At 43.6% G+C, this 26778-nt stretch overlaps 1 protein-coding gene across 1 annotated transcript in view; it reads right to left on the bottom strand.

Moving 5' to 3' along the window:
- Positions 1 to 24342, bottom strand: part of exd3 (exonuclease 3'-5' domain containing 3) — a gene marked incomplete at its 5' end in the record, with an annotated part of 40420 nt that extends 16078 nt beyond the window's left edge. Inside the window, 18 exons of the mRNA XM_069673573.1 lie at positions 12178 to 12309; positions 12401 to 12454; positions 13133 to 13351; positions 14004 to 14176; positions 14330 to 14513; positions 15833 to 15942; positions 16023 to 16221; positions 16298 to 16451; positions 17366 to 17532; positions 17618 to 17656; positions 18576 to 18649; positions 18731 to 18837; positions 18934 to 19073; positions 19756 to 19809; positions 19913 to 20098; positions 20740 to 20901; positions 21674 to 21738; positions 24288 to 24342. Of these exons, the coding sequence (XP_069529674.1) occupies positions 12178 to 12309; positions 12401 to 12454; positions 13133 to 13351; positions 14004 to 14176; positions 14330 to 14513; positions 15833 to 15942; positions 16023 to 16221; positions 16298 to 16451; positions 17366 to 17532; positions 17618 to 17656; positions 18576 to 18649; positions 18731 to 18837; positions 18934 to 19073; positions 19756 to 19809; positions 19913 to 20098; positions 20740 to 20901; positions 21674 to 21738; positions 24288 to 24342 (2274 nt within the window). The remainder of the gene's footprint in view (positions 1 to 12177; positions 12310 to 12400; positions 12455 to 13132; positions 13352 to 14003; positions 14177 to 14329; positions 14514 to 15832; positions 15943 to 16022; positions 16222 to 16297; positions 16452 to 17365; positions 17533 to 17617; positions 17657 to 18575; positions 18650 to 18730; positions 18838 to 18933; positions 19074 to 19755; positions 19810 to 19912; positions 20099 to 20739; positions 20902 to 21673; positions 21739 to 24287) is intronic.
- Between the last annotated feature and the right edge of the window lie 2436 nt (positions 24343 to 26778).

The following is a 26778-nucleotide window of genomic DNA, read 5'->3' on the forward strand; positions in this document are numbered from 1 at the left end:
AGCAAACAGTCTTCAAACCTCCTGATAGCATCACATCACGCAAACTGCCGGCTTTAGGAGGAACCTCGGCGAGACCTCAGTTTAAAGTTTAAAGAACGAGCTTGCCTCGCATTCCCAAGACCTACACACGCACGTACGAGCAGCACAGCACGACACAAACGCAGATCAGACATGCGAGGAATGTTTGCAGAACGTACAGACCGGCGCTCGGAGAATAAAACTGTGAAAACACGGTCGGTAAGTAAGAGAAGACTTACAGAAACAGTAATACATCACAGAACAATCAGCTTTGAAACACGAAATACAGTGGTTGAGTTCACAAACCACATGGTGGGGGGTTACCATCTATTATCTCTGACTCCGTGAGGTTTAAATTTAATTGTTGACATAACTTGTTCTCGGAAACACACACAGACGCTTGCACTAACACACAGCGAGCACATACACAGGGGTGTCGACAAAAAGAGAAAACAACTCAGCTGACAATGGATGGGGTTATTGTTGTGAAGATATATAGGTCAGTGGTTCCCAGACTCGAAGCTTCCCCATCATATCTGTTGCATAAACCACTTTCTCATGACACTAAAAGTGTAAATCACATCTTGTCTGATGGCCTAAACTAGACTTCATGAAATATTACAAGCAATACAAAAAAGGGGAATTGTGTAGCCCTCCATTTCTGCAAATGAATGCTGTGAGAGATCTTGTTTTTATCTTAATAGTCCCTGAAACTCTATAAACAAGAAAACAGGAAGACCCATACGACCACAAAATTTCATTACGCGTACTCTTGTGTGACTCTAAGCGCGCGCACACACAACAGACCACACACATTCTTCACATACAGAGTCAGCAATCATGAGCTGAAAAGTAGCTAAAATTATGCAGGTAATAACCTAACATTAGCAAAACACAGCAGGGAAGGATGATAGGATTTGTTTCCTAGAACTCCTTGTTATTGTTATTGTTGGGAGCAGAAACCTGCCGAGGACGAGGAGGAGTCTTTTTCTTCTGGGCTGTATTCTGTTAAATGTCTAACAGAGCTTTAACTGTGGCCCTTAAAGGGGGGTATCATGCTCATTTCAAGCTTCATATTTCACTCCGTGATACCTGTGGAGTAGCCTAGCAGAATTTACAGTTAAAAAACACTCATAATTTTTCTCACACTGGTGCTCTGTGCAGGCCCTCATACAGCTTCTGCCTGAAACGACTCAGTCAGCTCTGTCCCTTTAAATGACCAGTTTGCCAATTTTCAACCTCAGTCATATCATGCTATTTTGAGGAGCTAATGCCATTATGGTATGGAAAAAATGCAGTTTCGCTCTGTGCCTTTGGGGGACGCTATCCGCTCCTCCAATGGGCCCCAGACTACATAAAACACATCATCTGGCGGAGGTCAGGGAGCTCGCTAAACTACACTTCCTCAATCCAGGACGCCCGCCTCCGATGTCATGCCTCGTTCAAAATCGTCAGGTTTGAAATGTAGACTGCAGACCTGAAGATTTTTTAGACGATCCACCGGTATATTCTCGTCATGCTTCCGATCCTGTAACGCTCTGAGTCATTGCCTGCAGCGATTAATGTCCTTGACTGGAAAACGGTAGTATTTCACTCCAGCGTCTCTCGCTGGGCTGTTCGTTTCAAAGACAGGGGCGCAATGCATGCTGGGTGTTGTAAGAGTGTAGAATGGGCGAGCTGTTTGTACGACTTTCTCCACAGCTATGGCGCCAATTTCAAATATTATTGCTTCTATCGATTACAGAGAACATCTGCTTTGACTGACAGTGGCTTTTCCAGGGGAGAATTGCTCCTTTAAGAAACCCCGCCCCTACAAGCCCACTTTTTTTCTGATTGGCCAGCTCTCCGAAGCCTGCTGAGGCTGCACTTTGTGACCTCCCAAAGTGCAGTGTGTAGAAAAAAACTGTGTGAAACCTGGTGTTTACAGCAGCCTGCAGACTGAGCAGAGAAGCCTGGGGATTACTCCAACATACTTTTACCTACAGGTTTGAAGCTTCACCTGCATTTAGTCTGGACATCCAACATTATAACATTATAAAATGTCTTGAAATGTGAAACAGCGTAATAACCCCTCTTTAAATGTGGACAAAGTGCACAAAATATCTAACCATAAACTTTTGGTTGATACGTTTCTGTTCTGAACAGTTGTCTGGCTCCACACTTAAAGCTACAATTGAGTCATTCTCCCTCCTGAAGTCGCAGAAATCTGATCATGCTACAAAGAGAACAAAAACTTTAAATAAAAGGTTAAAAATAAGTTTCTGCCAAAAAAGACTCATTTGTAATATCACATGTCAGCAAGCATGGCTGCATGTGGAGGAGTCACCCGAGCTACTAAAGTGGGCCCGTGTGCCACAGAGTTGTGATAATAACAACCCTAAAACCTCTCTGCTATTCCTCACCGGCAGCTCTTAGCACGGCTGACAAGAGTTTTTTATCATCGCAGCGCAGAGCGAGTTCGGATGCTTTGCTGCGCTGCACCGAGCATCGAGTGTGGGAGAATGATGTATGATTCACTAAGCTCCGGAGAGAGCGAAGATCACATTTCACTATCGCAAGGGAAACCATTAAACCATGACCACAGACACAAAGCCAGCCGTACCGGCAGTATCTGGGTTTCTCAAAACACGGTTGCAAGAGCAAGTTCTCACAACATCGATCTAGAGTTACCTGTTTGATTTCCATTTCATTGGTGGAAGCGATGAAATGTAGACATGGTTACACACAATTGAGTCCAACTGTTAGCAAACATTTTCAAACTTCTAACCAACATTGACCTACTTTTGTTGTTGTTCATAAAGTCAAAGTCTGAGCATGCCCTAATCATGACTTATATACCTACAAAGTTACTAAACGCAAGCAGTTTCATGTCTGTTTCTGTGTGGTTCTGTTGTCATTAGCTGACCCCAGCCTTGTTATTACGCTGCAAAGAATTCTGCCTCCCTTAGGAGACTATTTAGACGCAGAGGGCAATCACTCACAGCGGCACAGTCTGGCTGCGCGGCTACTGAAAAACATGAGAAACTTCCTCTTTCTGTGTGCATGTTTCAGAGGAAGGCATCAGTAAGTGGTTCCCTCTCCCCGAGCGGCAGGGGAAAGTAGACCCTCTCGAGTGCCTCTCGGCTTCCCCCACCTCCCCCATGAGCCAATAACGCAGTCAGACAGAGACGCACACACATTCATGCTCTCGCTCTCTCTCTCACACACACACACTCAGACACACAGTGTGGTTTCTCCTCTGGAGGGGAACATAAACAGGGCTGTCTGTCTGCGAGCGGAGAGCTAGTTCTCATGACATCACCACCCAGCAGGAATGCTATGCTCTGCCCCGTCAAAATCCCTCCACCGGCCAGCAACTCGCGCGCGCACACACACACACACACACACACACACACACACACACACACACACAAAAAACACATGTTGAATGATTTATGCACGTCCACATTTTCACAAGGAAACGCACCACATCCACAGCACGCATTCAAATGGCATTCTGAGCTATTTTCTCTCCTCTGGCATTTTCATACTTTGCACTTCGTTCCCCATTTCTCACCGCTCTCACACATCATCTTCCTCTGCATCTCCACGCTCATCTTTATCGCGCCGTTTTGTTTCTTCTACCCCCAAAACTTCGCATCCTCTCGTATCTGTATTGCCTGCGCTGGCCACAGCGTCAGACCACACACAGACCGCAGAAAACAGAGAGCGAGCGTGAGAGAGAAGTGAGAAATTCTCATGCATAACCGCCTGTAAATAGAGAATAACGCTATATCACCTGTGAGAAATTGTGTGTGTGTGCGTGTGTGTGTGTGAGTGTGTGTGTATGTGTGTGTGTGGGTGTGGGGGGACATGGGAAATTACGCACTACTTCATTGTATTGGTGTTTGGAGGAAAAGCCCTATTGAAGCTCTCCCTCCTTCCTTCTCACCTCTCTTCCTCCCTCTCCAACTCTCTCCTCCCGTTTCCATCCCTCCATCACTTCCTGCCTCATCTCCCTCTCCCTAGCCATCTCCCTCCATCTTCCCTCGCTATCTTCTCTTTCTTTTTCCACCCTCTCGTCTTCCCCTCTCCATCTCCAACCTGTCACTGCAATGTTTTCACGCAATTTATCTCCCTTCTTCTTTTTCCTCCTCTCCCTGTTTCTCTCAGGCTTTCGGGAGGGGGGAAAGCAGGGGCAGGAAGCAGCTTGGCTCTCAGACAATGGAACACATCAAAAAGCAGCACCAGCCTCACCAGCTTCACACACACACATACGCACACACACACACACACACACACAAACAGAGCAAGACAAACAGGACATTCCAGCTGCCGGCTGCACCGGATTCCTCGCCTTGGCTAATCTGAAACGGAGGAGAGTGAGACTGGGAGTGGAGCGGAGCGGGGAGGCAGGGTGAGAACAGCGGGTGAGGGAGAGAGCAAGGGAGATGGAGAGAGAGAGAGGGCCAAGCAGGGGGTGAGACGGAGAAACAGATACAGTGATGGACAGAGAGGAAAAAAAAGCTGGGGAGCGAAAGAGGGAAAATTGGAAAGCAGGACTAACAGAGGATTTGTGAAAAGTAAAACTGTACTTATAAACAATGTCGCGTGTGCATAAAATTGTGCCCTATATTGTTTCTTTTTTGTTGTTGATGCTTTTCACAAGAGATGCACAATATGCCAATATTTTCCAACCCTATTTGCCGATTTCGATACCGATATATTAGGCACAAGTTTTTTCCCACCTAATTGCAGAGAGCATCAAATTTCCACTATAGTGGAACTGATATCATGCCTACTCTTATTGTAGCGTCCAAAAACTGCCATACCGCAGACATCTTGCACCCTTCTTCACTCTTGACAGAAGAGGCGCCACGTGTCTGATCTCTCACGTTTCTGAGCGCACCTGAATGCAGCATCCCCCCGAAACACGGCAGCGAGGGAGACATGTCCGGACTTGTTTACTACACCTACTACGGAGACATCAGTGATCGCACACGGACTCTTTTTATCGCGTGTGCGTCCATGAATAAGTAAGTTAGTTTTGCAGTGATGTTTATGTTACACTCTGTTAGCGTCCGCTTTGGCCACGAGTGTATTTTCGGCGTGTTTGATGTTGTTAAGTCTGGTAAAATGAGAATGTGAGCTAACTGTTAGCTAGTTAAGAGCTGTGAAAGTTGTTTAACTCCTATTCATTGGCTAAAGTTTCTGTGACTTTTTCGTCTTTATTTGTATATTGTTGATAACTTTGCGCAGGAGTTAACGTCAAGGTTTTTCGGGATTCATAGAGGATTTAGGCATAATTAAAGCTTTGTTTTATCGCGGAAAATATCGGCAGAATATCTGCCGATGCCGATATGTAATTTTCAAGGCATAATCTGCAGATACCGTTAAAGTGCCGACAATATCGTGCATCCTTACTTTCCACCCTAAACAATTTGGATGGATAACCGCATCTGCCATCTTTGTTATCTGACGAAGATCTGAGTAAGACAGCAGTTACAGATGCTACTCCTTCATCTAAATCTCCATTGAACACTTAAATTGTGCACTTCAAATACAACAATTGTAATTGGCTATACTTATATAGAATATAAACCCTCACAGGGAAAGCTGGAAGCAGCAGAAAGCTGGCTTCTAAACTGATTATTACCTCTTGAACCATTCCTACATCTATAATTAAATGTCCTTAAAAACAACCTATAGACACATTCACCCGCCCGTCTAAGTGCTGAGAGAAGCGTCAGTGGTGTCTGAGCAACTACAAATTCACACGGAAGCATGCAAACACCTTCACACACTCACACACTCACACGTGTAGATACATATCATGCATGCCCCCGCACAGACAGGTGTCATTGCGCAGCTATGCTATCCTGGGGCCAAGCAGACTGTGGGAAAAGAGAGCAGGCATGATTTCTTAAAGACCAGATGCTTGTTGAGTGATGGCTCATCTTCTTCCTTATCTAACCGTGTGTGTGTGTGTGTGTGTGTGTGTGTGTGTGTGTGTGTGTGTGTGTGTGTGTGTGTGTGTGTGTGTGTGTGTCTGTCATATTGTGTCTGCTCAAACAGGCATGAGAATCAACTTCAAAATGAGTCAGGGACATTAAAAGCAGATCTCACAGGTTACAAGCTGCAGGTTCTTTGATGGGGTTTTTCCCAGCAAAAACGACTCATTGATTCAGCGTTTAATATCCACAGCTGATTAAATTTAGGGAACTGAGGGCATCGGTTTAGCTCAGCGGTTAAACCGGCAGCCCATGTACAGAGGCTACAGTCCTTGATGCGGCGGCCCCAGTCTCAACTCCCACCCTCGGCCCGTTTCTGCGTGTCATTCCCTAATCGCTCTTGCCCTGTTTCCAACACAATGCACTGTCTTCTCTACCATTTAAGGCATAAAAGGCCAAAAAAAAATAAATAAATAGGGAATTAATGAATGTTGTGAAAATAAAAAAGTGTGCGCAAAGTGTAATAAAAAAGCTTTTACAGTTGCAGTTTGGTCTTGTGTAAGGAATAACACTCGTGTTTTTATGTGAAGGATTATTGGATGTGATTTTACATTTGTTTGATATATAGAGGGGTTTCTGATTTAGCAGTTGTGTCCCGCAAAACTCTCATCCCACTTGTCAAAAAACCCGCTAACACCCGGCTTTTTTGCTTAGTGGGAAAGGTTATAATCGACATTCAGACCCGGGTCAAATTACTCTGCAGTAGTATTTATCTTCTCTGCTCTGATCAGCAATGATGGGAACACGAAACCCGGGTCAACACACTAATCTCTGTCCCCTTTCCGGCGCGATACAGTGTAACAACATACAAGGGCAAATTTGTTCTTTGTTTCGTGCAAGATGCAGCAACACTGGCAAGACAGCGAGGTGAGAGAGCTTCTTCTGATCCGTGGGAAGAAGAAACAAGGCGATAGTTCTTTCTGCGTATTACTAACCCTGTCTCCGGTGCGTTTGTGACATCAAACGGTGACGCAGCAGAAAAGAGACCAAAAGGAGGATACTCCACTGGCAATGGGAAAAGAGACAATCAGCATTATTAGCGGGTCTTCCGGGGTCTGAAAAAAACGGCATCAACGCGCTAATTTTGGTGGGAAAGGGGGATTATTGTCCTGTAGTCTTTTAAATCTATCTGTGTTTTCTTTTGTTGTTGAGTTCCAGAGAAGCAGACAGGACTAGGTTCATATTTCTGTTGAAACACTCAATGAGTCAACGTCAAATACCAGTTAAGAAGTCATCTCCACAGAAAACGTTACACCCTCAGACGCAAAGTGAAACCTCACATTTGTGGTCATGTCTTCCCTGCTCGTTCATTCATAAACTCACACGTCGGAGTGACACGACAATCACAATGGCCTTTCCTGATCTGGCTCCCCGACACTGCGACTGCAAGTCGCCCCTTGAGACGAGAACCAGACAAAGGAGACGGACAAACACTCTGCCCGTCAGTCACTCATAACTGCACCCACTAACTGCCTACATGTGTGATTGTTAGCGTGACCTGCTTTACACTTTCCTCCCATGTGCGTATTCGCTTTTAGCACTTTCTCGAACCGTATGTATGTGTGTGTAAGAGGAGACGCGAAGCCCTCGCCACACACAGTGGGAAATATTTGGGATGGTTTCCCTCGGAATGTCTTGGCGTGCCTATGGAATGCCCCACAGACCCCCTCCCTACCTCCCCACTGTCTCCTCCTCCCCTCCCTCTCTCTCTCTCTCTCTCTCTGTTGCTCCCCTCTCGTCTCTGTAGAAGGGGAGGGGAGGGGAGAGTGGGAAAAACGGCGGGACACACAAATTTGACCCCACCAAAAACAGCACATGCACAGAGCCGGCACGCAAATGTAGACGAAGCCTTTTGAACACACAAAGTGAGATCATGTGTGTTCGGGTTTTACAGCGTGTGTGACCGAAGTGTGAAGCTGTCATATTTTTAGTTATCGACAAACACTGTGTGCATGTGTACTTTAAAAATAACCAGAGGATACACAAGTGGATTTTAACTCACATGTACATCCTGATACTGACCAGCTCTTTTACACACACACACACACACACACACACACACGCACAGACACACACACACACACACACACAGCCAGTGAAGGGTAACTTTAAACGTGTCTGAACCTCTCACATTCCTCCTGTTTCTCAGCCCGCGGCTCTCTTTGTAGATCAAAGCACAGACAAGTCTTTCTATCGCCTCGCCCTCCTACAGCCCTCCTCTTCCTTCAATGCCACCTTTCTCAGACACTCTCTCTTCCTCCCGCTCTTCCTCACTCATCAAACACTCGCCTCGCTCACACAAAAGCTGATTATTTCAGCACATTCTCGCACAATCTCACAAATAGCCGTCTCAACTACTCCACGTTATTTTCTCCCTATCTCTGAACCACTTGCTCCCTCTCATGCGCTGCGTCCTTTCCCTCGCTGTCTATTTTACCTCCCTGCCATCACCTCTGTTCTCACTTGTCTCCCTCCCTCCCCTTTTTCCTCCCCCCCCCTCCATCTCTCCCACCCCTCCCTCTCACGGTGTGGCGGTTCCTGTTGCTCTTGTTTTCACTTCCCCAGTAGTCTGCTGCGTGGGAACCAGCGTTTGTGCTGCAACACTGTCTACGGCTGAGTCTGAGCGTGTGTGCATATCTAACAGAGTGTGTGCGCTTTTAACTGATGTGTGTTGTGTGAGATGTTGTCAGTATGTATTTGTACGTGCACTGCTGTATATGTATACGTGTGAGCGTAGTTTGTTTCATGTCTATCTCTCGACATATCTCTGCTATCTCAACATGTCTATAAAAGGCCAGTACGGAACATCTGATGGAACTGCACGACCCAGCGGAAGTGTGTGTGTGTGTGTGCATGGAAATATAGACGCAGTGGGCATTAGTGGTCAGGATAGGATATAGCTGAATAAGGAAACTGAAATAGACCATTCGCAAACCCCAACCCCTCGCAGGAATCCACACAGATACATTTAAGATAAATACTGAAATACGTGTCAATGTCTTGACAAGGTATCTTTTATTAAATAAAAGTTTATCTTATCTTATACTACATATATGTTTCAATTTTTAAACATATCTATTGTATGTTTACATCCTTGTGCCAGAAAAAGTGACAAAGCTATGTACTTCTATACCAATGACTGTATATAAAGATGGATGACGGGTCTCCATCTGCTTTCATTGTACGAAATTGAAGCCAAAAAGCCAAACAGTGCCATCCTGCGATGGTGACGTCATTTGGAGCCAGAGCTGCGCAGTAGAGATCGACAGGTGGAGCCGCCGTTAGCCACTCCTGCTAACCAAAACACACACTTAACTTGCCGAAAAACCCCCAGCAAGGATCCCACACGTCGGTGTGTTTAACAGCAGAACAGCTTCTTGTGTTGGTCTGAAGCAGACGTTCACAGATATGTAAACTTCAATGACTGTAGTGATTGTTATAGTTACATCTCCTCTCGCCGTTCCTCCTCTACTCTGCTAATCAGGAACAGATCGGCTGCAGGAGCCGTATTGGTCAACAGAGCTGTCAATCATCATATAGCTACTTAAAAAGTAACTTAAAATTAACACTATTTGACGTGTATTTTGATTTTATAGTTTGACTCATGTCCCATCTGTTAACATGGAGGAGGCGGGCTTTATGACCTATACTGCAGCCAGTCAGCAGGGGGCGATAGAGATGTTTTGGCTTCACTTCTAGGAAGCTGTCATGTCGTCCATCTTTTTATACAGTCTATAGTCTATACTGAAAAAGCCATCTCTTAGTACTGTGACGTTTTATACGAAGCACAGCCTGTCGGTGATTTCAGGAGAAACCAAACTGGTTTATTTTCACACTACTTTAAATGTTATAGACGATGTTACCAACTGGAAACGGTCGAGTTATTGGTACAGAGAATAAGGAGGAAAAACTTGATACCTTTCCCTCGTCCCACTGAAGATGGTATTTCATCTCTAAATTCCCGAGCCAACTTCTTTTTTTATATGAATGTTTCTCTATGGGTTATCAAGCTCATCCTGGGTGCTATTCCTCTGCCACGTTTAATAATACTTTATTTATATAGGGATAAGTCTAGTACGACCAATACGACACAAAGTACCAAAGCACCTAGATCTAAAGGTACATTACAATACTGTCAATTGATGGGCCTATATTTAAATTCATGCCAAACTTCATGCTGTTTTTCTACATACAGATTTGACTTCAAACTTAAAATGATTATTCATCTTTTAGTGTGAATACACAAATTAATATTTCTATATTTCATAATACTTGCTAAAAAGAACACGACACATTTTAAATCATAAACAATGCCGTGATTTTCCTCTTTCCTCAAGTACACATTAGCATAAGTATGCAGAGAAGGAAGCAGATACCCATGAGGAGGCCCTTCTACATCTCCCTCTCGGGCTCTCCATGGTGGACACACATTCCTATGCCTCCAAAAAATCTCTGTTGGGCCTATTGATACTCAGAGACAAACATTAACCCTTTCCCGGCACCGTCTTTACACACAAGTACACGAGTCTGTGGCTAATCTCCTCCTTTCTGTCTTCTGTAGTCTCTTTCCTCACAACATTCATCGGTGGTGTATGTGCATGAGGGAGAAGCACAAAGGGGGAGAAACGAACCCATCCATTGCTAATCAGAGAGCTTTACAATCAGATAACAAAGGGGTTAACTTCGCCTGGGTGGGCTATGAAGCAGCCCCCGCAGTGATTCTCTATGTAACACACAAACAGTTTCTCAAGTTGTCTGCCTGAAATGATTGGAGAGATCTGAGGCAGGACTGTTACTGGAGGTGTGGAACACTGAAGTCACATTTGGCCGTCCTGTAGCCACAACATATTAAAGAGACCTTTCCTTGAGGTGGTGCAAGCAGTGAGCAGTAAATAGGACCATTTGGCCCTCTTGTCATATAAGGCAGATTCTGTTTTTGTGTGTTTCTGTCATCACTGTAACATAAAGACAGGAGGCAACAAGGTGGTCCAGGTTTTTTACATTATAGGTCTGAGACAAATGCACCCAGTGTCGTATCTCGACACATATAGGGCCCCCTACCAGGAGCCGGCCAGAACACCCAAGCTTAGACAGTGTCCTGCAAAGGCATCCCTCAGAATCACAACAGTCCTAACAGACACACAAACACAAACGCTGGAGCACACACAGGTCTGCCTAAACAGCCACCCATGGAGATACCTACAGGACAGGTACCATAAATCTGACAATGAGTGGCAGCAACGGACTGACGGACAAACATCTTTTGCAGGCTCCACAAACAAATCAAATAAGGGGCAACAACTTGTGGAACTCTTTCTTTCTAGAGATACTTCATGTTTAATTGTTGATCATCATCGCCGATTAGAGCCGAGGCGATAATTACCCGGATCTACTGCAGAGTCATTTGACCCGGGTCTGAATGCCGATTGTAGCCTTTCCCACTAGGCAAAAAAAGCCGGGTGTTGGTGGGTGTTTTGACCAGTGGGAAAGGGGCTTTATTTTCTCCTGCATCGGATTATTCCCTCATTTTCAAACACTTCTTGTACCTCTTTATGTTGTAAAGTGGTAACAGCCGGCGAAACAGCGCAACTCAGACATCCTTCTCCTCAGCCACAACCTCCAGCTCCTCCTGGGCTCCTCCAGAGTCTGGAATCCAGACATTCCAAGGCCATATGGGATATGCATCCCTTTTCACTGTCTCCTTATATCAAGTTTGTGTACTTTAACCTCTTGCACTAGCTTCCCAAACAGACAAGTGACATTCCACATCCAAAGGCTCTGTTTTTGTAGCCACATTTCGGCATGTGTACCCCCGCCATCCCCCTTGTCTTTATTATAAATAAAGGTTTCTATTCTCACTCAATATATTTGTATTTCTTCCCCTTTCGGTCAGCTTAACACAGAAAAACAAACCGCCATCACAAGCGTTGTTCTCATTAATCAGGAACCATTTCTGCAGAGTTTTATAACCACAGAAATATTCCCTGGGTTGTTATTTTGGTTGCGCTTCTCACTGATGAGGAACTAAAACCTCTCCTCTCTCTCTCTTTGCTGGCCTGTTTTATGTTATACCTCGGCTAGTGTAATTAATGACTTATGATATGTAAGTTCGCAGAACGACACAGAACTTAGCTGATGTTAATTAAAAAGACAGCAGTAATCTTTTTACCTGGCAGCGGCTGAATATATCTCTCGTCGTGGGCTGGACATTGAAGTGTCTGAGGACTCGAACAGCCTGGTCTCGGGCCTTTTCCGAACAGTCTAGGGACAGACAGCGACCCTCGCCCACTTGGGACCGCAACTGTGCGGAGAGACAGAGACAACATGAGTATACAAACAAATACACACGGACAAAATGCATCAAAAATAAGCTCATATTAGGTAGTACTTACACATTGGAACGGTTGCCCACATGTGAGTATTACACGGCCTTCGGCTTGTGCTAACTGACATAAACAGAACAAAAGACACATTAATGCATTAAGTCTATTATTGGGTATCTAACATATGTATTACTCTGGCTATCTGTTTAAGTTGGTGTATGCGTTACCGTAAAATTTAGTGTGTAAGATGCACTTTTTTTTTTTTCATCTACAAAGTGGGCTGCGTCCTATTTACTGGTGCGACCAATATACCAGTATTAAATGCAGAGTGTCAATGTATTTTACCCAGATGATGGCGCTGTAATCTAGCTAAAGTTTTCGGTTGTCGCAGTGCTGTTCTGTGTTTTCCTCTCAGTTTTAAGCAACGAAAACTAACTTGATCGTTGCTAACGCTTCGTCACATACATGCACCGTCATGATCGCCATTGCAGCCGCCACCCTCACAACAATCTGGCTGCCAGCTACCGCTAGATACAGCACCGGTACCTGGCAGGATTGCTAACTCGAAATGGTGTAAACAGATGGTAGGCTGTAATTTGTGTGTGCTTTCAAGATTTAAATGACAATAAATAGAAATAGTGTTAAAATAACTTGTATACACGTTTTTTAAATAGCTATAGGATACGTTTTTCCCTCTGGGATACCCCCAAGAACAGTCTTATATTTTGGTGCAACTTATATTCCAGATTTTACGGTAATTGTCTGTTAAAAACATAAAATATATGATGTTTTCCTACTAACCTTCGCTGCTTCTCTATGATCATCAGTGTTTTCCAAAATGACCACATCGACTCCTAAACAGCGCAGGTACCTCCCGAGTCCCTGCAGCATGTTGTCACACACCACCCGCAACTGCTGGGGGTGCAGAGGGGGGGTGTCTTCCTGGGGCTTCTCGCCACACAGGAGGCCTTTCTCTGCTTCAGAGCAGGGGGGACTGACCCTTTGAGCCCCCTGACATTCCTAAATGGACAGAGACAATAATGTGATACTTAACTGATCCCCACAGGGGGATTTTCTTTTCACTTGCACCGCAGTGCCGGGAGGTCAAAGCACAGGCTGAGCTATACAACTGCACCCCTGGAGCTGAGAGGAACTGCTGAAGTGTCTTGGTCAAACACACACTGCCCCTCCCTGCAGGTCGGGTGCATAATCCCAGGTTCTTCAGTTTGAAATGTTCTGCATTTTTGGTGCCACTTGGAAGCTCATAGGTTATTACAAATCGCATTTGTAATAACGTATTTGTAATAATGTGTAAGCAAAATAGTTCCCTCATTTAGTTTTGGCTTGTAATAAAACTTATTCTGATACAAATGCCCTCTAAGAGTTACCTGCTTGTTTTCCTTAAGTTCCTTATTTACGCATAACAGACTTAACAGACAAGTTAAATAAGAGTCTGTAGCCTACGTGTGAGAGGATGGCAGTATTGGAAACATGAACATGTCAAGGTCAGGTTCAAGGCAGGGCAAGTATTAAAGTGATTCTGACTTCAACTATTTCTAATCTCTTAACTTCTGTACCGGTGTTATCTTCACGACTTAAGCTCCACAGCATTTGACATCCATGGCCACCACACAGCATCAATAACAACAACAGCTGTAGAAATGCTAATGACCTCTTTGCTTTGTGCCCGTCTTGTCTGCTTGGCTTGCTTGTCTTTCTGCTTCTTGTCTCTGCTCTTCTCTGGTCGTGCTGAAGAGATGCTGCGCAGGTCGGCTGGTAGCCCAAAGTATGCTGGGTTACTGGAGAGGACAGAGTACACATCCAGCAGGCAACAGGCATCCGCCACTAAAAGGGGGTTAAGAAACAAGATAGAGAAAAAAAAATGGGAGTGGATTTATCGGTTTGTGGTTCCTCACAAGAACAAAATAATCTGCGGAGAAAGGAACAGTGGCCTTCTGTCTCCATGTCGTCTCTCTCCGTGCATGCATTAAACCTCACCTGCATATCTAATTTGGCTGATGCGCAGAGGCCGATTCTCCCATCTGGACATCTGCTCCGTCTTGTCCAAAGGCTTTCCAAGAACCTGTTGTACCAGCAGACTGAGGCCTTTCTCTGCAGAATCCTCTCCTACAAGCACCTCGCTGGGGCCGTTTTGAGTCAGCTTTACCTTACCACGCTGGATCTGTAAAAGAAATATCAGATATTCAAGTTAGAATTGAGCAGTATGGTGCTGTGTTGATTATTTCTCCACTAAAAAACTGTTTCCTTGATTGAGATTACATCTAAATAAACCAATTAACCAGAATTTGGGAGAAATAGAAGGATCAAAGTAATACACATTTGAGCTTTTAACAGGTCCTGCCAAAACATCCTGCAACATGCAGTGTGCTCCAGCAGATGGTGAAGCAACCTCCTCAGTTACAGACCCATGTTTCCATTTCCACATTCCTGTGTACCTCAGAGACCATATGTTCAGCTACATATATTTCAGGCAAACTACTAAGCCAACAGCTGCTGTACAGTATGTACCTGAATTATCCCCATGCAACCAAACACAAACAAGATAAGCCCTGACTATATGATAGCCCAAATAGCGACCATCTGGTCCTACTTGGGCTGCACGGTGGTGCAGTGGTTAGCGCTGGTGCCTCACAGCAAGAAGGTTCGGACGGAGTGGGCCTTTCTGTGTGGAGTTTGCATGTTCTCTCCGGGCATGCACGGGTTTCCTCCAGCTTCCTCCCATAATCCCAAGACACGCTCGTTAGGTTCATTGGTGACTCTAAATTACGTGTATGTTTGACTGTCTCTATTACCCCTTTCCCACCAAAATTTGCACGTTGACGCATGTTTTTCAGACACGGGAAGACCTGCTAACAAATGCCGATTGTCTCTTTTCCCATTGCCAGTGAAGTATACTCCTTTCGGTCTCTTTTCTGCTGCATCACCGTCATTACTGCGCTGGAGATAGGGTTAGTAAACAGTGAAGATGGTACGGTGGTTAGTACTTTATTGTATCTATTACTCATTCAGTTTATCAAACTCGGCGCCGACAAAATTGGAACGCTGTTCGAGCGCTGCTCGGACGGAGACGGGCGGAATTTGTAGCTGAGATGACGAGGAGTTGCAGAAGTTACCCTGGAGCATAGCATCGCGCCGGAAAGGGGGCGGACATTAGTGCGTCGACCCAGGTTTTGTTGCTGATCGGAGCCGAGGCAATAATTATCCCGGTCTACTGCAGAGTCATTTGACCCAGGTCCAAATGCCGATTATAACCTTTCCCATGAAGCAAAAAAGCAGAGTGTTCCATCCAAAATAAGATCCTCCTGTGTACAACTTTCCTGACTGCCTGTCTGACCAGTCTGTAGCTACATATCATAAAACATGTTCATGCTGAATGCTGAAATAAATACATTTTAGTCAGACATTACACCCCTACTTATTAAGGACACGCGATGCTCTTATAGTGACATCATTCACATGAGAATGGCAGGATGTTATTACCTTCTGGTGTAAAGTGAAAAGATCAAGCGTCCCCTCCATCTTCAGAGGCTCCTCTAAAAACTGCTGCCACGTGGCCAAAAGACACTTGATGTCCCCCGACATGCCGTAACCTGAATAAGAAGAAAGCAGAGATGTTACAGACAGGAATATAAAGTGAATAATTCATACATTTGTCAAGTCTGTTGCTTACCAAGTTTAAGAACATTTCTTTGAGAGAACAAGCTCCTGATGAAGCTAATAGTATCTGGGTGTTGACAGAATCCGTTTGCACAGAGGTCTAATAAGAAAACCTGGTCACAAACTGCGAGCTGTATCAGGGCAACTCTCTGGGTTGTGATACAGCCGAACGTGGGCTGCCACTCCATGTCAACTCCTACTACACCGCCTTCCTAGGAAAGGATACAACAGCTTGGATAAGAAAGCAGCAAAAAAAAATCTTTAATCATGCATCTATGTCCTCTGTACCTTCAGCACAATTTTTCGACATCTCTGGAGAGCCTCCTGCGTGTCCACAAAATGAACCTTGTCTTTGGTGAGAGGAACCTGGTAGAACCTCTGGCGATGAGACTGAGAGGGAATCCATTCCTCGGTTTGTGCTGAATCACTCAGATGGATCTGTCTGAGCAGAAGCAGGAAATGTGTGTATTTAGCCGCTTTCCCACTGGTCAAAAAACCCGCTAACACTTGGCTTTTTTTGCTTAGCGGGAAAGGCTCCAATCGCTATTCAGACCCGGGTCAAATGACTCTGCAGTAGACCCAGGTAATTATCGCCTAGGCTCGGATCGGCGATGATGGGAACACAAAGCCGTGTCAACGCGATAATCTCCGCCCCCTTTCTGGCGCGATGCTATGCTCCGTCGGTAACTTCTGCGACATTGTTACAAATTTGTCTGTGCCGAGTTTGATACACAGATTAGTGAATAATAGATACAATAAAGACCCTAACCTGTGACGCAGCACAACAGAGACCGAAAGGAGTATACTCCACTGGCAATGGGAAAAGAGATGATCGGCATTTATTAGCGGGTCTTCCCGGGTCTGAAACACCCACGTAAACGTGCACATTTCGGTGGGAAAGCGTTATTTGTGAGTCTGCACATTAAAAGGAGACCAGAGCGGGGAAAAAAAGAAAACAATTTATCCAGAATTGGTTTGAATAGGACAGAAAAGAATTAAGAGAGAAAGGGATCAAAAGGAAGAAGAAAGATGAACATTTTTGAGTGCCTCATGTGGTGTTTGAGGTCCTATAAATTAGCATTGTGTCTGAATAAAATATGGGACTTTTCACACAACCAATAAATCAACAACATGCAAACACATCATTAAGTTTAACTCAGCAGCTTTAGCTCAATAGGTGACAACAGACTGACATGCGATGTGTGAAAAGGGGATGTGGTGAACAAAACTCTAGGCTGCACGTCAAGGATAAAAACTCTGAGGCTGCAAATCTCCCCCATTTTATAAAAAAGTACAGCCTGTGAACACCACAAATTGCATAATAGGATATATTTATGTATATCTTGGCCAACTCACTGCAGCTCAGGCGGTAGACTCTGCTGCGTTTCCCAGACTGCAAAGGGAAGACGATGTCTGGGGATGTGATACCTCAGGGACCACTGGGAGGCTTTCTGAAGACCACAGTACTTCACCAACATCTCCACCAACACGATCTGCAGCTCGAGGTCATCTGCAACCACGTACTACGCGCACATGAAGCACGCTGAAATCACACACCCTCAATACTGTATGCTGATCAATATTTCTCTTCACACAAGAAGCACCTACCTGTACATGGTCACACCAGTTGTCCTCTGTCATGCCTTTCTAATAGAGAAGAGAAAAAAGGGTGTTTTATTCATTAAATCTATAACACTCATTGCTGCATCACTGAATAGAAGTAAAACGTTATTATTTTAACTCCCCCAGTCCGTTTCCTTTTGTCCTTGCTCCACATGGTCATCAAGAATTTGTAATATCCCAAGAAATTAGAAGCTGCATGAGTATGCACTAGTGCTGTCACAATTATTCTATATTCTAATATATTGATATTTATAATATATCTGATATTTGGTTATTAAAATTAATATTTAATGGGGGAAAAAACAGCACTACCACCGCTGTCTCGCAAGCTCTCGCGTGTTCTCGTATGTCCTGTCTCTTTATTACGGAGTGTCTTTGAATGCACACAAAGTCACTTTATACTATGATACGTTAATAATTAACTTTAGGCGAGCTGAAACAAGCTAACACAACAACCGTGTGGCATGTGGTAATGATGGTGGAGAATTCAAATCCCAGCCCGGCTGGAGAGTGAGAGATTCTCGCCCGCAGTATAACAGACAGGTATAGGTATGTCAATTTTTTTAAAGACATGTTTTTAAATAAATATACCTGTCACTGCAAAGCTCGCTCGGAGTGCTGAATGTCAGTTCTGCCCTATACTTATTATTTTATTTCTTTACTTTGCAGATGTAGGAAGCCTATGTTGATCTTTTAAAAGGCATGCTAATGTTTCAATAAAGATATATTTGCAAGAAAGTTTGTCTCACGTTGTATCGGTAAGCCCTCTTATGGACATATTGTGCAAAAATAGATATTAAAATAGTTCAAACCGAAACCAGAACCTGAAACTATCAAACATTTGGTATTTTTCAAGTAAGACTTAAAAAGATGGACACTTTGCAATTTGCATTAACTTAAAAAAGCAAGTCCCTGATGGGGGAAATTCAGCGGCGACACTTACCTCCACAAATCTCTTATACATGAGGAAACGCAAAGAGTCCAATCTCCTCTTGTGCAGAGCACGGGGACACAGTCCTGTGTCAAAAACAAGATGATTCCTATATTATTTCTGCTTGAGATGTACACCAATAAAGAACACACGTCACCCACACACACCTGGGTCTATGCTGAATTTCTCCATCAGTCGGAAGACCTGCTTGGTGAGCAGTTTGGGCTGGATGTGGCTCATGGACTGTTTGGACAGACAGAGGCGAGGGAACTTTCTGTGGAGACACACACATTCAGAAACCAACAGGTGAGTTCATACAGGTGCCGACACACACCCGGCAGGTTTCCATATGTTAACATACGCTCCATACTTGGTTACATGTTCCACACTGAAGTTGGGATGGCACCACGAGTCTAGCAGTGTGACCAGTTGTTGCTCCAGATGATTGTGGCCCGTGACAAAGGCCTCTGCCAATTGCATCTTGTTATGCAAGATTAGCGGTACACACATCTGTAGAAGAAGATTGCAGATTTTAAGTGTTTTTAAGAGTTAAGTATGCATGTGTAATCACTGCTTAAAGCTAGAAAAAGCCAATGTCACTGAAAGCTGGTGTGTCAAATAGAAGCAATAATATTTGAAATTGGCGCCATAGCTGTGGAGAAAGTTGTACAAACAGCTCGTGGTTTCGTCCATTCTACATTCCTACAACACCCAGCATGCATTTCCCCCATCCCTCTGAAAGGAACGGCCCAGAGAGAGACGCTGGAGTGAAATACTACCGTTTCGCTGCAGGCAACGGCTCAGAGCGGTACAGAATCCGAAATACGTCGAGAACATACCGGTGGATCGTCTAAAAAATCTTCAGGTCTGCAGTCTACATTTCAAACCTGACGATTTTGAACTAGACATGACATCAGAGGCGGGCGTCTTAGATTGAGGAAGTGTAGTTTAGCGAGCTCCCTGGCCTCCGCCAGATGATGTGTTTTACGTAGCCTGGCGGAGGTGTTCCAGGGCCCATTGGACAAGCGGATAGCATCCCCCAAAGGCACAAAGCCAAATAGAATTTATTTTCCTACGATAATGGCATTAGCTCCCCATAATAGCATGATAGGACTGAGGTTGAAAATCGGCGAACTGGCCCTTTAAGAATAAAAATACTCAAAGGTTACACTGACATGCTGAAATGTCTCACCTCATCCATGTCCAGCTCCTTCTGTAACTTGAATTTAATGCTGAGCGTTGCTGCCTGTGAAGACAAAGACAGAAGATATTTCCATTTGATTTTCTAAATTGATGTCAAAAATCTTCCAGTAATAAAATCTATTGTTAACATTAACTGAAGCACTCACCTCCTTGTAGCAGTTGAGAGCCTGCAATCTGATGACGTGCAGTCTGAGTGTGTCTGCATCCAGGGAATTGAGCTGGTAGATGTTGGTGAGACTGTCTACAAAGCTAGGCTGGCTATCTGTCAGTAAGCTCAGAGCCCGCTGTTGGAGCGACGTTACTCGCTGCTTTGGGACTGAACTCAGGGTAATCTGGTGGTCGGACACAAATAAAGACAAGGAACCCAGAAAATATTATATATAATGTAAAATTCGGTGTATAAGACGCACTTTTAACACTTTTTTTTTTTCATCTAAAAAGTGGGCTGCATCCTATATACCGGTGCGACCAATATACCAGTATAAAATGCAGAGGTATGTTATTGTGTTACAGTATTTTAGTCAGACGATGTTGCTATCTGGTTGTTAAGTGGTGACTCCACATCTCCGCATTAAACTGTTTACAGGTCCAAGCCGCGACAACGTCTCCTATTTACAACATGCTGCAGTGCTGCTTTGTGTTCTCTCGCTGTGGTTTTGGTGGAAACAGATGGTTCATGCAACCAACATTTTACTAAATCAAACTGCTGTTATATAAATATGCATACAAAATATTTTGTATGCTCTTTAAGCAACATAATTAAAACAGTAATTGTCTGAAGGAGGCACAAGTGGATATAAATATTTGTATGTCTTGCAAGTTTGCATATCAGCATTTGTAAGTGCTAAAGAAGAAGCAGGCTGGTTTGGAACTGGAGTAAAGACTAAAAGTCTAAATGTGCAGGTGTGAAACTGTTGAGCTCTAACTCTGCAGTTAATATATTTAACTTAAAAAAGGTAGGAGTCTTTTCTACCTGAGGATGTTCCTTCAGCCATGTCTGGAATTCCATGAGGACGTGGTGGCCGAGGGTGTGGCTCCGACCCTTCTGTTTGCCTGGACAGCCCTCCAGGATTGTTAGCAAGGCCTCCAGAGGCTCAGACAGCTTTGAAAATCCCCGGAGGGCAAGCACATGTAGCTGTGGGGGGAAAAAGTGTGAGGGAGTTGTGTGCATTAAAACTAAAATTTTACAGAGGAGATGCTAAATGTATATATTTGGGCAGGTTACCAGTCTTTTTAAGCTTGTTTTAAGAGGGAGAGGATTTCTAAACTGAAACCTATGTGCACAAGCTTTGCAGCGTCTGGGTCATGTTACATGGAATGTGCTCCATTGTGTGCAAAAAAAAAGGTTGTTTTAGTGTCATAGTTAAGATCGCTGAGTAGATTCTGATTGGTAAATAACATTATATCCTTTTTAGAGAAAACCGTCCTATAACTACACGTGTTCGGAGTTGTTGGTAAAATGAAGTGACTTTTTTAACCCAGAGACTTGTGACACAGTTTTCAGGTCTCAGCTCAAGAATGCAAACTGGGGGAACTTTCTACACAAGAAAATAATATGTGTGTGAGAATACTTGACGCTGTGTCTTAATTTGCAAAACAGATGTCATCCACTCAATATCCCCCTCACACAGATCTCAAGTTCATTCAGTGCAACGCAAATTCCTTCCTTCCTACTGACAGACACTCTGGTTTCCTCATTAACACACACACACACACACACACACACACACACACACACGCACACGCATCTAAAAATGTTTGTGTTCAAGCTCTCTCTCTCTATCGTGTTCCTTCCTGTACAAGCGCGTCTTGCGGACACACAAAGCATCCACCTCTCTACCTTAGTAAACGCACACACTCGATATTGCATGTGTGGAATCGACACACGCTGTGACAGTGATCCTCACCGTCTGCAGGTCTTTCCAGTTCCATGGCTCCAAGAGTTGGTCTCTCAGCACGGCAGGGTCAAGACCTGAGGGGGATCACATACACACAGAGAGATGAGGTGGGGTTTCACTCTGACCTTTGACCTCCATCAACCTGTCAAGGAATCAAACCTATTGGCCTTTTTAGTTTGTTTTCCCCCCCGTAGAAGACACCTGATAGCACATATTGGTGTTTCCACTGAAACTTCAATGGTAATGCTTTTACAATAAGCTACTATTTTTGTGTATAAATCTTAGCTTGCAGGTAATGTGATATGCTGGAAATGTTGTTTGTTAAACCAGGCATAGCTGAGTAGCCATAACGTAAAATATTATTTCTTTAACAGCCATAGCAGAGCAGCCATAACATCGGATTAACAGCTGACGCTAGTTGCATAGTGGAGGAACCCAGCATTAGCTCTGCATTCCAGCTGATTCGACAGCCAAAATACTCCAGAGACGACTCTCAGGGCACATTTTTTTTGGAAGGGCCAGGGTGCATAAAAGGGCAGAGAAACAACAGGAGATACATGCATGCATGTATGTTTAATGTTTTTGTGTCTATCCGCCTGTGCGTGTGTTGCGTTCAGCCTACTCTAACGCTCCAGCTTCTTTCTCTGTCACTCATGCTGTGTGGGCTCCTCTGTAACCTGCCTCCCTACCTCCCCACCACCCCCCCTTCTGCTTCCCAGGGCTAGTTTTCCTGTTCTAGCCTCCCTCCCCGCAGCAGCCTCTCTCAATTTTGTCTCGGATTTCCCCAGGAAAGGGCTATGCGCTGGTCATGGTGTAAAAAATACAACCTTCCTGATGCATAGCCTGGGAAAACAGAGCAGCAGGCCTCTCCCTCTCTCAGTGTTGGCCTCTTTCTTTACCGTATCTCTCCGGGCATGACACTTGTTTGTGTCTTTCGTGTCGCCTCTTAAACTTGAACTTCACCTGCCCGAGCTTGCAACAGGATTCGTTGGGTTTTTTTTGTAGTTGTGCCCTGCCAGCGTTTTATGTCTTGGCCCATTAAATACAAATCATGCATGCTCACATTAGTGTCAGTCACCTTCCAAAGTATAAATACGTTTTAGGCTTTCTTCCTAGTTACTAAAAAGCTGCTTTTATATTTGTAAAATATGCTAAATTGTTGTGTGGTAAAACAGCACAGGCCTTCTAAATAACCAGTACTTGAGTGTCTCACCATGATGCCACAAGTTTGACAGCAACAATACAGCATGCTATTTGAAACAGCAACGGCAAAGCAGACTGGATATGTAGTAAATGGACGTACAGATACACTGCCATGGTCCATTGAAAGTCCTTTAATTTCAAGCATTTCAATAGCTAGAGAGTTTACTTTGCTGCTCTCTGTGCTTCTCCGCTGTTATACACGCCACTCAAGCCCATTCATCCAATGGACGAACACGCGCACACGCACAGGGACTCACAAACACAAACACAACATCCCACTTCACTTCAGTCTCACTGCTTGTGTGAGGAGGAGAGGACAGAGAGGGTGAGGAGAGGTGAGGAGAGGAGAGGAATGTGGAGCATGTAGCTTCTTTGTAGACTTGGACTTGTGGGTGAATGACAGAGCTGGAGGCTCCCCATTCATTACTACATAATGACCTCCATCATCACATACAAATACATCGACACACATACAGCTCATGCACTCATTCACCTCTGGGATGCTGATTTGTTTTGCTTTACTTAATTGATGCAAATTATTTGAAAGTTGAGAAAGTGCTGCATTTTTAACCGAGTAAAGCGACACGATCAAATCCTCCCACTCTTACGAAACAATAAAAGTCACACTTAAATTTCAGTGAAATGAAATGGAGATTAAACCCACAGGCAGGTCTAACTGCCTGTTGCCAGGCAGCTGCCAAAATAAAGGAAACACAAAGATCAAGTGTCTAAATGGGGCATTTGGTGTCACTACAGCCACCAGAACAGCTTCAGTGTGACTTGGCAGAGGTTGTGCGAGTGGCTCAACTCCACTGGAAGGATGCCACAACATTCTTCGACAAGTACTTCTCCCCTTTTGTATTTTGTTGTAGGTGCTGGAAAGAAACCTCTTAACAGGTGCTATTACCGAAACTTGAAAAAGAGGAGAGTAAAAGCACTTACTGAATATGATGCTTATCTAAGCATTGTTTGCATGTTGATTACCTCTCCAGAACCTACCCAACTTGGTTTCTATCCAAACGTGGGCCAACACATACCTACACGCTCTACAGTAAAAAAACAAAACAGGATTCTAATACCATTATATCCCCAATGAGCTCCTCGTGTTAAGAAAACTAATGTTGCATAGAAAGACAAGTAAACATATAAAGAAACAAAGAAACTACAGCGTGTAACTACACAGTGGCAACACAATTATCTTATATATTGTTTGGATAAATATATGAGAATAAATTGTTCCTTATAACCGCCCTATAAAGCCTATACTAGCTGAGGTTGTCTAATGTGCATTTCATTGTAGCGAACACACAGTTGTTCCTTGTACCTTTGTAATCTGAATACCATTTATGACAACAAAGCTATCCCTTATCTATGTTAAACAGTGATATTGAACTGTGTGTTGTAAGACTCTGATACTGACCCGCTGCCTCTGGAGTAGTATGACTCATTTCTGTCCACAGGATGGTGAGCTGCTGTCACTCTGTTGAGGAGGGCACACAGAATAATACAGCACAATGAGTAGGACATATCCTCTGCAGTTGCAAAAATAGATCAGTTAAAATATTAAAATGGAGATATTTTTCCTAGCAAAAGTTTTAATCCGGTACCACATATTAACAGGGTAAAGCCTTTAGCTCATTTGTCAGATTGTTGGCAATTGCATTTGCCATCAAATTTGCAAATACAGTGAGAAAAATGTCACAAATAAAGAGGTTTAAAACAACAACATTGTGGAAAACTGTAAAACTAAACCTGATGATTATGAACCAGTTTTTCTGCAGACACACACAGAGAAACCTGTGGGAACAGCAGCCTGAGAAAGGGCAAGATGCCAGCTGGCTATGAGACCAGATTTCAGTCTCAGGATGTTTTTATAGGCCTGAATTCTGTTTTTTCTCCCTGTCTAAATGTCTGCAGGCAGTAGAGGCGGGCTCAAGCACTCAGCACTGCCCGGGCAACCGCAGTCTTTCAGGGGTTAGCGGGGGGAGAGAAGAGATATTTGGCACCTGCAGTCAGGTCATTTGTATTGTCTTCTATCCCCACCTAGTGGTAGTCACATATATCCCACTTCCTCGTTGCTTTAATTCACACTCTCTGTTAGCAAACATTAGCTTGTCTAGTCAAGATAAATTAAGCACCGCCTCTAATGACACCCGTGAGTGTAAATATCACACTCCACTTGCTTGTTTCTTATATGACGAGCAACAAAAAGCCTCAACACTGTAGTTTAGTCAGTGACGTTGTTCTGGTTAGCTTGTGACTCATTCAGGGCTAGCTAAAACCTTGGTACTAGCTTATCATGTTGCGCTATGATACACCGTCGACAAAGATTTATAATGTGTCAACAAGTGAAAATATCAAATTACAAACATTTTATGTCACTTTACCTATACGAATGGACTCACCATGTGTTACTTTCCTCCAGTTAGCTGTAGTCAGGTAGTGTAAAGTTCCAAGCTAGGTAACGTTAACGTTACTTCTGGTTGCCTACTGTTATTTGTAATTGTATTACCCTGCGTAAAGCCTTCCAGGCAGCCATTGCCCTTACACTGTATACAATTCCGACTACATTAGCCAAGGTTTACAGACCGTAAAGCATGGACCATGTAATAGCTCTAATCTGACTACATAAATAAGTGAAACAACAGATATCTGATTTGTGGAGTTTAACTGTGGCGACATAAACACTGACGGTAGCTCTGCCTGTAATACCGTCACCAGGGCAGAAAATCACATTCGGTTTCTTCTAGATCTACTTGATTTTCAGAAGAGGTATCATACAGGTTTAACATTCACTACTGCCACCTACTGGTGTAGACCATAGTCTGTGGTGTAGACACATATAGAAAAACTTTATTCTGGTATTATTTTTTCTTTTCAATAAACGGAACAAAAAATGAAAACGTAATGTAATTAACATTGTCGAGGAAAAAAAAGAAGTTACTCAAACCAGGACAGATTTAGTCATTTGGGTTAATTAAGGTTAGTGTTGCGCCCTGAAAAAGGCAGATATCAATAAAGACGCTCAGACAAGATGCTTCCTCTCTGGCAGCTTCATTGAGAATGTGTATCGTTTGCACAAAATTATTTACAAAGGTACAAAAGTTCTTTAGTTTAAAATATTTTCACATGCATTTTCCTTCTCTACCATGTCAATATACGTTTTTTATGCTTTTATATAGGTATTAAACAAGTGAATTTACATTTTCCACTTTTCCTCAAAACAGGTTAAAAAGAATTCGCTGTTTTTATGTCACTGCCTTTTTTATACAGTCTATGTTCACTGCCTGTTTTTAAGACTTATGAACTTATTTATGACTGATTTATCATAAAATTCTGTGTATTACATTAGCACTTTTACAGTAATATGGAACCATTCAGCGTTTAAGCCACAATAAATACTCTATATCCAGGCTTATATCGGTAGAATATAGGATAAAAATGATTTGACTAATAAAATAGGCCTCCCATAACCCCAGACTAACTTCTTGCCAATAGACGTTAATAAAGAATTATGAGGCATTCAGTTTAAGGCTTGTAATAGGTTGGCAGAGTTGATTTAACTAATACGTTACAAATAAAATTTCAAAAGTCTACTGTTTATCATTGTGGCCACATCTAGAGTTACTTTATTAGGAGTTATTGTTAAACATGGCCTGATTTGATTGATGAGCCATTGAAGTCCCTAAAATACTATCACAGAAAGAAGAGAAGTATATATTTCAATTGTTTATCTTCCTATTATATCGTTTTGTATAATATTTTTTCCATGTGATGGTTTCGTAGGTTGTGTTAACGGTTCTCTTTTGTGTCACGTGGTCAAAGTTGTGTACCACGTGTTCTGTGTGACGCAGCCAGGTTGCTCGGGACAGCCAGTGGCTGTTGTAGTTTTGACTGTTAGCGAACGGTGT

This window comes from Semicossyphus pulcher, unplaced genomic scaffold, assembly GCF_022749685.1.
Source record: "Semicossyphus pulcher isolate SPU_LCO1_2020_fin unplaced genomic scaffold, fSemPul1.0.p SCAF_22, whole genome shotgun sequence".
Taxonomy (NCBI): Eukaryota; Metazoa; Chordata; class Actinopteri; order Labriformes; family Labridae; genus Semicossyphus; species Semicossyphus pulcher.